We start from the raw sequence: 12,004 nt of genomic DNA, 5'->3' as shown, positions 1-12,004 counted from the left end.
GAGAACTGGAAGGAAAGGCGGCCGAAGGAGGAATAGGCTTTGGGGGTGACCAGTGAAATATACCTGCTGGAGCGCGTGCTACGGGTGGGTGCTGCTATGGTGACCAGTGAGCTGAGATAAGGCGGGCTTTACCTAGAAAATACTTATAGATGACCTGGAGCCAGTGGGTTTGGCGACGAATATGAAGCGAGGGCCAGCCAACGAGAGCATACAGGTCGCAGTGGTGGGTAGTATATGGGGCGTTGGTGAAAAAACGGATGGCACTGTGATGAACTCCATCCAATTTGCTGAGTAGAGTGTTGGAGGCTATTTTGTAAATGACATTGCCGAAGTCAAGGATCGGTAGGATGGTCAGTATGTGTGAAATGCTTTATAATGAATGTGATATCAACAGAGAAGTATATTTTCTGGGTGATTTAAAAATTGACTGGCTCTCATCAAGCTGTCCACTCAAGAAAAAACTTCAAACTGTAACCAGTGCCTGAAACCTGGTTCAGGTTGTCTGTCAACCTACCAGGGTATTTACAAACAGCACAGGAAGGAAATCATCAACATGTATTGATCACATATTTACTAACGCTGAAGATATTTGCTTTAAAGCAGTATCCAAATCCATAGGATGTAGTGATCACAATATAATAGTCATATCTAGGAAGTTCCAAAGGATGGGCCTAACATAGTGTATGATGTCATACAATAAGTTTTGTAGTGATTCATATGTTGATGATGTAAAGAATATTTGCTGGTCTGTGGTGTGTAAAGAGAAGCAACCAGAAGCTGCACTTGACACATTTATGAAACTGCTTATTCCAGTTACTAATAAGCATGCACCTATTAAGATAATGACTGTAACAACTGTTAAATCCCCTTGGATTGAGGATTTGAAAAATTGTATGGTTGAGAGGGATGAGGAAAAAGGTATTTAAGTCTGGCAGCCCAACTGATTGGCAAACGTACTGCAAATTAAGAAATCATATGAATTAGCTAAATAAAAATGAACTATACTATGAAACAAAGATAAATTATATAAAGAATGAGAGTAAAAAGCTTTGGAGCAACTTAAATGACATTTTGGGAAAAAGCCATCTCAGCTCCATCATTCATTGAATCAGATGGCTCATTCATCACAAAACCCACTGATATTACCAACTACTTCAATGACTTTTCATTGGCAAGATAATCAAATTTAGGGATGACATGCCAGCAGCAAACGCTGACACCACACATCCAAGTATATCTGACCAAATTATGAAAGACAAGAACTGTACTTTTGAATTACGTAAAGTCAGATGAAAAATGATTGTTGTCTATCAACAATGACAAGCCACCAGGGTCTGACACCGGGGTCTGACAATCTGATAGAAAAAGTAATGAGGATAATAACGGACGATATTGCCACTCCCATTTACCACATCTTCAATTTAAGCCTACTAGAAAGTGTGTGCCCTCAGGCCTGGAGGGAAGCTAAAGTCATTCCGCTACCCAAGAATAGTAAAGCAACCTTTTCTGGCTTAAACAGCCAATCAATCAGCCTGTTACCAACCCTTAGTAAACCTATGGAAAAAATGGTGTTTGACCAGATACATTGCTATTTCACAGTAAACAAATTGACAACAGACTTTCAGCATGCATATAGGGAAGGACACTCAACAAGCACGGCACTTACACAAATGACTGATGATTAGCAGAGAGAAATTGATGATAAAATTATTACAGGGGCTGTCTTGTTACACTAGAGTGCATTTTTTTGACATAATTGATCATAGACTTCTGCTGAAAAAACTTGTGTTATGGCCTGTGTTACCCCCTGCTATAATGTGGATAAAGAGTTACTTGTCTAACAGAACACAGAGGGTGTTCTTTAATGGAAGCCTCTCAAAAATAATCCAGGTAGAAGCAGGAATTCCCCAGGGTAGGTGTTTAGGCCCCTTGCTTATTTCAATCTTTACCAATGACATGCCACTGGCTTTGAGTAAGGCAAGTGTGTCTATGTATGTGGATGACTGTAACACTTAACAAAGAGCTGCAGTTAGTTTCGGAATGGGTATCAAGGAATAAGGTAGTCCTAACTTGATTGAACAAAACATGCATGTATTGTATAACATAATGTCCTAGGAGTGTCATCTGATGAAGATCATCAAAGGTTAGTGCTGCATTTAGCTGTGGTTTGGGTTTATGTGACATTATATGCTAGCTTGAAAAATGGGTGTCTGATTATTTCTGGCTGGGTACTCTGCTGACATAATCTAATGTTTTGCTTTCGTTGTACACAGTCGTGTAGAGGGCACGACAACACCTCTTCCCCCTTAGGAGGCTGAAAAGATTTAACATGGGCCCTCAGATCCTCAAATGTTCTACAGATACAGCATCGAGACCAACTTGCCATACCAAGCAGTGATGCAGCCAGTCAACTGCTTGGCATCCGACCGCAGTGCATACGGCCCAGCCGATCTCCCTGCCATCCAGGCAGTGTCAGACTCCAGCCACAAAAACAAGATTCTCTGGTCTGATGAAACCAAGATTGATCTCTTTGGCCTGAATGCCAAGCGTCACATCTGAAAGAAACCTGGCACCATCCCTACGGTGAAGCATGGTGATGGCAGCATCATAATGTCAGGATGTTTTTCAGTGGCAGAGACTGGGAGACTAGTCAGGATCGAGGGAAAGATGAACGGAGAAAAGTACAGCGAGATCGTTGATGAGAACCTGCTCCAGAGCGCTCAGGATCTCAGACTGGGGCAAAGGTTCACCTTCCAACAGGACAATGACCCTAAGCACACAGCCAAGACAACACAGGAGTGGCTTCGGGACAAGTCTCAATATCCTTGAGTGGTCCAGCCAGAGCCCGGCCTTAAATAGCTGTGCATCAACGCTCCCAATCCAACCTGACAGAGCTTGAGAGGATCTGTAGAGAATAATGGGATGAACTCCCCACATACAGGTGTGCCAAGCTTGTAGCGTCATACCCAAGAAGACTCGAGGCTGTAATCGCTGCCAAAGGTGCTTCAACAAAGTACTGAGTAAAGGGTCTGAATACTTATGTCATATTTCAGGTTTTTTTCATATATTTGCACAAATTTCTTAACTTGTTTTTGCTTTATGGTGTATGGGGTATTTTTCATTATGTGGTATTGTGTGTAGTTTGATGAGGGGGGGAAATTATTTCATGCATTTTAGAATAAGGCTGTAACAGAATCAGGAAAAAGTTTAGGGGTCTGAATACTTTCCGAATGCATTGTATATGTGGGTCTCCCAAGTGGCGCAGTGATCTAAGACACTGCATCTTAGTGCAAGAGGCAGCAGGTAGCCTAGTGGTTAGAGTGTTGGGCCTGTAACCGAAAGGTTGCTGGATCAAATCCCAGTGCAGTTTAGTTAAAAATCTGTCCTTGTGCCCCTGAACAAGGCAGTTAACCTGCTGTGCCCCGCTAGGTTGTCATTGTAAATAAGATGTTCTTCTTAACTGACTTGCCTAGTTAAATAAAGGCTACATTGAAAATAAGAAGTATTTTCACGTTACTTGGTTCCTGCCGGATTTCTTAACCTCTGGGGATCGTTTTGGGCCCTGACGAGTTTGGGGGCTAAAGGGTCAGATTCTGCTGGGGAAGGTTTTTATTTTTAGAACTCACAAAACAAATATGTTAGTATTGGATTCTTTCTGTCAAACTATAAGGATTGTGGGAGATCAAGATTTTACTGATAAGTGGGACCAAATAACATGTCAAGAGGGATGGGCCTGATTTTGTATACAAAAGGTGCTCCTGATCGCCAGTGATATGACGATTCTAGTTGTAAAAAAAAAAAATCTATTCCTGTGCTTTTGTGGTTTGTTAGAGTTATGTTTTTTTTTCAGGAGGTAGCAAATTAATTCACTCACCTAGCTGTAGCAGATCAGGCTGACTAGCCTAAATACATTTCCCAGAGCTTGAAACACCCACCTAATGGTGAAACGATTGTTTTTACACCCTTCGGACTTGGTGTGCATCTCTGAAAGTTTTCAATTGAACTGAATTGATAGATTATAAATCCAGGATTAGCATGAGTATACGACATTAGACACAAAATGACAAATAACCACACTACTCATTTCACAATAGAATCTTAATGTTTAATACAACAAAAGTGTGTTAACATAGGCATTCATTTGATGTGAAGTAATTTAAACATTGTATTGCCCCAGATTCAAAGGGGGCTGCAGAGTATGGCAATATTTAGTAAATTCACAATAAAAACATTTTTTGGGTGGGGGGGATTCGTCTCCCTATACTATATATTCATTTTCCAAATCTTTTAAAATATATTAATGAGGACAATAGCATTTAACACCGGAAAGCATTTAAAAAAAGTTACTTCTAAAAATATGATTTTTCCCTTAAATTCCATTCCAAAACAAGTGGAGCTAACACTCCTTTCAATACAGAATGGGCACTACATCACTGATAAGAGATTCATGTGTCGAGAGGATTCAAGAGTGCCATCTGTGTGATTGACAGGTATGTGTAAAATGTCTACTCGGTCGCCAGCGTACTGTTCACTACTGTGGTTCATAGAAATATTGTGTAATCATGTAAAAAAAAAAATAATATGACTGATGCAATTAAACTAAGATGGGGGGGGAGAAAATAGCAAAGCTAGCACCGGATGTTTTCCCAAAGTTACTAGCAATCTATGGTAGCAATCCTGTAAATTGCACTGGAACGTTACAGCAACATTGGAAGAATGCAGTGTGCGAATTGGGACAGGTGAATGATAACACTTGTCACCACCAGTAATAGCTGCCTCTGCAGATGACAGAGTATTTCTGACTTTGTGACAAACATGCAGTGAATATGCCATGACAACCTTAAATATGTATATGTGTGCTTTTGAAGGCCACCAAAGTGCTGTCAATTGAAGATATTAATGATAAATGTATGTTACTATTGGACACTGAAACCATTTATCAATTGTCATGAGAATAACATTTAACAAACGTTTTGTGTTTCAGTTGTATCAACTTTCATACATTTCAGGTATGTAAAATGTTAATGAATTAGATTTTTTAATTGAAGGACAACGCAAGGTGCCTTTAACCGTGGTAATAACTGTGACGATTTACCACACTGATATACAGTGAAACAATGTGGCCATTTGTGCTTTGAGACCAGATTCAATTCACTTATCACATGGACTTCCTCCATTTTGACAACCAAATTCACTTATCACATGGACTTCCTCCATTTTGACAAACAAATTCACTTATCACATGGACTTCCTCCATTTTGACAAACAAATCCATTTTACAAGCAACGAAATGAGTGAATTTGTAGGCCAACATAAAGGGGTCTTTCAAAAGACAAGTTAAATTATCCTTGGCCATTGATAACAAGCCATATATTGATAATATATACTGGGTATACCAAACATTAGGAACACCTTACTAATATTGAGTTGCCCTCAGAACAGTTTATTGGGGCATGGACTCTACAAGGTGTCGAAAGCGTTCCACAGGGATGCTGGCCCATGTTGACTCCAATGCTTCCCACAGTTGTGTCAAGTTGGCTGGATGTCCTTTGCGTGGTGGACCATTCTTGTTAAAAAAAAAAACAGCAGCGTTGCAGTTCTTCACACAAACCGGTGCGAAGGCACCTACTACCATACCCAGTTTAAAGGCGCTTAAATCTTTTGTCTTGCCCATTCACCCTCAATGGAACACATACACAATCCATGTCTCAATTGTCTCAAGGCTTAAAAATCCTTTCTTTAGCCCATCTCATCCCCTTCATATATACTGATTGAAGTGGATTGAACTAATCAATTGGGATCATAGCTTTCACCTGGTCAATCTATGTCATGGGAAGAGCAGGTGTTCTTAATGTTTTGTATACTCAGTGTAAATACATTGACTCCAGTGGATAAAGTTCGAATGACAAGCAATAAAAGTTGTTTTTTGCTTTACTGACAGCTTCATCATCTTCAACCTAATGAATAAATGTACATATAAACTGGCAAAATCTTAAATCCTCCTTGCTTGTGGTATGATGGAACATTTCCTGTGCCCTTGACCAAAATCCACATAAAACGTTTTTTTTTCTTCTTTTCTTCATGCAACAAATTAGCACTCTTTCCTGACAATTGTGCCAGTGAAACTCAAAAGAAATCCACAAAAAATAAATCTCACTCACAAAGAAACCTGAGGATGACAGTAAAATGTAATCTTTAACAGTCACTGCTGGGAGTGCATTCTTGGTATGAATAGTTAAATTATTCGTACTTGACTTTGTTACCGCTGTTACATGGGATCATATGACAAGTGATTGCTCTTTGAGTGAGACCTAATCCCCTTTGAGGATTAATGATATTATAAAAACATTAAGACAAATAGCCAAAAATGTTATTATACATTTTCCAGCCGCTACCCTCCTGATTCAGTTGAAATTCAGCATATTGCCATGATCTTTCATAAGGTAAGGTGCTTTCAAACTGACCCGTGTAGCCTACATTCTTAGACAAGTATTATGCTACTGCAATAAGCAAGTCCCCTCTAATAGTCTGATGTCCTTACACATCACAGCATTTTGACTTGAGACATGGCTCTCCCAACCAACCAGGATCCTTACAGCATAAGGGAATGTTTTATCTGGTTTCCGTGTGGTTGTATAACATCAGCAAATAATCCCCAAACACTTGTAGAACGTTTTAGTAGAACGTTCAAGTACGATGGTTCATAAACGTTCTCACAGTATATTATGTGAAATTTAGTATGCTTTAAAATGCCAAGATGTCATACGTATTTCAGCTTTTCATCTAGCAGAACTTGCTGCACACTACTTAGTAAGAGGACCGTCTTTCGAGACCCACGTGTCTGACAACAGCTGATAATGGCAGGACTCGACGCAATTGCGCATTAGATTAGGCATTCTTAGTTGGATGAGCCTAGTATGCTGATATGATTTGCTTACTGCATTTGTTTTTACTGAGCAGTATGTTCTAAATAGTATGTAGTATGATCAGTACACAGTATGCAGCTTGAGTAGTAGGCAAGCCAGTTTTCAGACATGGCCAATGTCTCTAGAAATCTACTTTTTTCATTTCAAGAAATGCCCCCTTCCCTCCAAAACTAAAATAAATGCCCTAAGGCATAAATAATGTTAGCTGGGATCTTGGCAAATCAATCAAATGCTTGTACGCATGTCCAAATTTGGACAAGCTGGAAAATTAAGAAGAACATTTTCAGATATAACAGATTTCAGATATAACTGATTCCTAACCTTTTAACAACCCTACAGAACTGGCAGCAAATTTCCCGGGTCAGTAAAATAACATGGATATTTCACACAGCCTGTTGACAAAAACCAGATCAAATGTGACATCATTATTCCTAGGAATAACCTGAAGAAGAGGCAAGTATCACCACCAACACATGAACGCAGCGTGCCACTGTAGAAATTCATTTGGAGAGCTTGTTTTGTGCCCAGCTACGCTACACGTGCAAAACGCCATTCTCTCCCAAACCGCGCAGCATCCTGCTGGACCTGGATCAACCCTGAATTTTTCGACCGCTCGGTTAGTGCGTGGTTTAGTTAGTCTCGTCAGTCTGTCAGTCAGTCAGTGGTCAATGACGGTCAGTTAAAATACAGCTCCTTGGTCAGCATGGAGACCACGCAGGGGATCTGCTTCTTCTCGCTGAAACGTGGGTCCTCGGACCAGGACTCGAAGCTGGTGGCCACCATGTAGTTGACACGTGTGAGGATCTGCATGATCTCCAGCTGCTTACCAAACTCATTGAGGACGTTGCAGAGTGCCTGGACAAACCAGGAGCCGCGCCCAGGGTTCCTCCACGAATAGTACCCTGGAAGAGTAGTTGCGTCACTCTCTCCAATTGGCACTGATGCGCACACACACGCTCACACACTTTACAAGAGCACAGACAGATTCTCTCACACAGTAACAAACACACTATGAAAACAACTAGATAGTGGATGTGCGTTACCAGCTACCATGGTTGATTGGAACAAGCAGGGTGTGAGGTAGAGATGGTGGCTGTGGGATTTCTGTCAGACTATCGGTGCAAGGAACATTTAGGAGCGGGTGAACTAGTTTGGCTGGAAATGTACAGGAATGCTGTGGGTTACCTGGCACGGTGGAGTAGGCAAAAAGGAAATCTGCCTCGACAGGAATCTTGTGCCTGGGATTTGCATCCGTTTCCAGGGTATCATTGGGGGGCCCGGAATCAGTCTGTATGCCATCATCGAACTCAGAACCTCGACAAGCCTGGTGAATCAAATGAAAGTTGAGATCAGGAATATCTTTTCAAGGACCAAGTAAAAAGGGCAGTATGTCTTATTAAGTTCTACAAATACGGCTGTATAGTTAGTAATCTGTCCATCAAGAAAAACAACAGTCACCTTGCATATAAATGGGATAACCATAATCTATATACATTTCTAAAAATAAGAGGGCCTGGAATTCAGCCTTGTGGAACACCATAAATTCAAAACACTGGCATAAATGCACAGCTCACTTACAGACATTGGGTAAACTATCTAGTTTGCCCTATGACCTAATACTCTTCACCTCAAATAAATTCTAAAATCTCAAAACATATGAAAAAGAAAATCAGCATCTTGTATTCTAGGGTTAGACAACCTTTCACATTCTGGTGCCAACTGACAATATTTAACCATGATTAATCATCTACCTCTACTATACGGTTAGGGAGCTAAGCTCAACAATAAATGCTTTAATCAAGCCTAGCTAGAACAAAAGCCTGGGTTTTGTGAAGCTGCCCAGCCCAGTGTTGGCTTTGTCCCTCACCTGAATGAAGAAGAGTTTGGGCTTGCCCACTAGACTCTTGCACATGTCACCCCTGAAGAGTGAGGTCATGCTCTTGATGGGCATGGCTCCGTCAGTGCCATAGATCATACCCTCCTCACCGTGACTCAGCAGGATGCAGGCAAAGCAGGAGCTGTCGCTGTGGTCCTCCTCTGAGGCTAGGACACACACACACACACTTTTTTAAAATTGCAATAGGCTTAAATAAACGTTTTAAATGCATTGCCATTCCCAGTTTCCTATTTATTGTCACCCTTATTTATGTGGGATGTCAATAAAAAGTAAGTAAAAGGTTGCAAAAAAGGCTAAATAGCTACTCCGATATACAGGCGAGGAGAAACCAGGGGATTTAAGCAATAGCATTAGGGCTGTCCCCGACTGAAAAAAAATTCTTTGTCAACCAAGAATCGACTATTCTTTCGACCAATCGACTGGCCCACATTTTCAAATGTGTATCTTTCCATATATAGACACATCCTTTGTGTAAAAAAAGAAAAAAGAAGCTTGTCTAATGCTTTAAGCGAACTGTTTGATTAAATAATTAAGACACACATGACTAGAGGGAGTCCGACTAATTGATTTGATTGTGGTAAAAAGCGCTGTGTAAAGAAGAAAAAAAAAGTGAGTGACTGTGACTAGAACTCGTTGTCTCTCTCTCGTCCCTGCTGTAGCGACCACCACAGAACAGTGTGTATCGCGCTGTCCATGTTGCTGAAGCTGCAACATAATTACAGCCTTTCTGACTGAAAAGTTGTTACCGAAATCCCTAATTTGTTTAGGAAAGACATTCCCTATTCCCTCAACCCTTGCTCTCTTTACATGACACATGTATGCGTCGCATGCACGTGACCAATAGGGCCTGACCTATAGCCTATCATAATAACATCAATAAATTGGTTATAACAAACTCTGAACACGTGACAGCAAAACGGATGCAGACATGACAAATAAACTCAAAACAGGGGAATGTTTACTGGTTGCTCAGGAGGTAAAAAGAGAATCTATGGAGTAAATATGACTAGTTGTGGAAAACACTGGAGATCAAGAAAAGAAAGTAAGGAGCAAGCTCTGTGTGCATATTATGTGGGCCAAACAGGTGCTGTTAGGTTACAATATCATTTTTCTGACCGTTTGAAACAATTAAACACAAAATAAATAAGTGTACCAGAGTCTAACGTTTTTTTGTAAAAACTTTAACACAGCAAAGACTGTTTTTATTCGCATTCATTCGTGTATGCAATTTCTGAAATGGAACGGTTTAGGCCTATTTATTGTTTACGCTAATTATTCAATAATCGCTTAGTTATTTTATTTTAAAACTAAAATGCTTGATTGCATTTCAAATCATGAATGACTCGTATGCTGTGTGATGACATGAACAAATAAATGATTGATTGATAGAGGCCTAAGTAAATTACAGTATTAAGACAGGATTAAACAGGATGCGCTCTTAGGCCAGCAGCTCCATGGTGGTTATACAAGGCTGCTATACTAAGCCTACTAATGATGACATTACTGATTAATAATGGTCATAATAATAACAATAAGGAGATGATCAAGGAAAAAGGAGGGTTGTTATTATTATAATAAATACCACTTCTGACCATTTGGAATAGGGTAAACACTACATCAATTCTAAGCAACACCAGAGAAGCTGTTCTAATGGGGGAAAAAAGTATAAAGCCTTTATTACAGCATAGCAAATATCAAAAACAGCTGAATTTGTGAAATTGTTTATCCAACATGTGGTTGCATTAGACTTGTTGCTCAAGGACTCAGTAGGCTATTAAACAAATACTAAAACAGGCAACATAAGCAGGATCTGTCTTATTTCTGTAGATGCACAGTTGAAGTCGGAAGTGTACATACACCTTAGCCAAATACATTTAAACTCAGTTTTTCACAATTCCTGACATTTAATCCTAGTAAAAGGTTAGTTAGGATCACAACTTTATTTTAAGAATGTGAAATGTCAGAATAATAGTAGAGAGAATGCTTTATTTCAGCTTTTATTACTTTCATCACATTCCCAGTGGGTCAGAAGTTTACATACACTCAATTAGTATTTGGTAGCATTGCCTTTAAATTGTTTAACTTGGGTCAAACATTTCGGGTAGCCTTCGACAAGCTTCCCACAATAAGTTGGCCCATTCCTCCTGACAGAGCTGGTGTAACTGAGTCAGGTTTGTAGGCCTCCTTGCACGCACAAGCTTTTTCAGTTCTGCCCACACATTTTCTATAGGATTGAGGTCAGGGCTTTGCGATGGCCACTCCAATACCTTGACTTTGTTGTCTTTAAGCCATTTTGCCACAACAATGGAGTATGCTTGGGGTCATTGTCTATTTGGAAGACCCATTTGCGACTAAGCTTTAACTTCCTGACTGATGTCTTGAGATGTTGCTTCAATATATCCACATAATTTTCCTCCCTCATGATGCCATCTATTTTGTTATGAGCACCAGTCCCTCCTGCAGCAAAGCACCCCCACAACATGATGCTGCCACCCCGTACTTCATGGTTGGGATGGTGTTCTTCGGCTTGCAAGCATCCCCCTTTTTCCTCCAAACATAACGATGGTCATTATGGCCAAACAGTTCTATTTTTGTTTCATCAGACAAGAGGACATTTCTCCAAAAAGTACAATCTTTGTCCCCATGTGCAGTTGCAAACTGTAGTCTGGCTTTTTTATGGCGGTTTTGGAGCAGTGGCTTCTTCCTTGCCGAGCGGCCTTTCAGGTTATGTCAATATAGGACTCGTTTTACTTTGGATATAGATACTTTGGTACCTGTTTCCTCCAGCATCTTCACAAGGTCCTTTGCTGTTGTTCTGGGATTGATTTGCACTTTTCGCACCAAAGTACGTTCATCTCGCGTCTCCTTCCTGAGAGGTATAGGGGCTGCGTGGTCCCATGGTGTTTATACTTGCGTACTATTGTTTGTACAGATGAACGTGGTACCTTCAGGCATTTGGAAATTGCTCCCAAGGATGAACCAGACTTGAGGAGGTCTCCAATTTTTTTTCTGAGGTCTTGGCAGATTTCTTTTGATTTTCCCATGATGTCAAGCAAAGAGGCACTGAGTTTGAAGGTAGGCCTTGAAATACATCTACAGGTACACCTCCAATTGACTCAAATTATGTCAATTAGCCTATCAGAAGCTTCTAAAGCCATGACATCATTTTCTGTCATTTTCC

The 12,004-nt window shown here is 40.4% G+C and overlaps 1 protein-coding gene across 1 annotated transcript in view; it reads right to left on the bottom strand.

The window, feature by feature from the left end:
• Positions 1-6,060: 6,060 nt before the first annotated feature.
• Positions 6,061-12,004, bottom strand: part of casp7 (caspase 7, apoptosis-related cysteine peptidase) — a 29,546-nt gene continuing 23,602 nt past the window's right edge. Inside the window, exons 5-7 of the mRNA XM_029764177.1 lie at positions 8,794-8,969; positions 8,112-8,250; positions 6,061-7,828 (exon numbers count right to left, since the gene is read on the bottom strand). Coding sequence (XP_029620037.1) covers positions 7,602-7,828; positions 8,112-8,250; positions 8,794-8,969 — 542 coding nt within the window. The 3' untranslated portion in view covers positions 6,061-7,601. The remainder of the gene's footprint in view (positions 7,829-8,111; positions 8,251-8,793; positions 8,970-12,004) is intronic.

Source organism: Salmo trutta, chromosome 10, assembly GCF_901001165.1.
Source record: "Salmo trutta chromosome 10, fSalTru1.1, whole genome shotgun sequence".
In the NCBI taxonomy this organism is placed as follows: domain Eukaryota; kingdom Metazoa; phylum Chordata; class Actinopteri; order Salmoniformes; family Salmonidae; genus Salmo; species Salmo trutta.
This window is presented reverse-complemented; position numbering and strand designations above follow the sequence as displayed.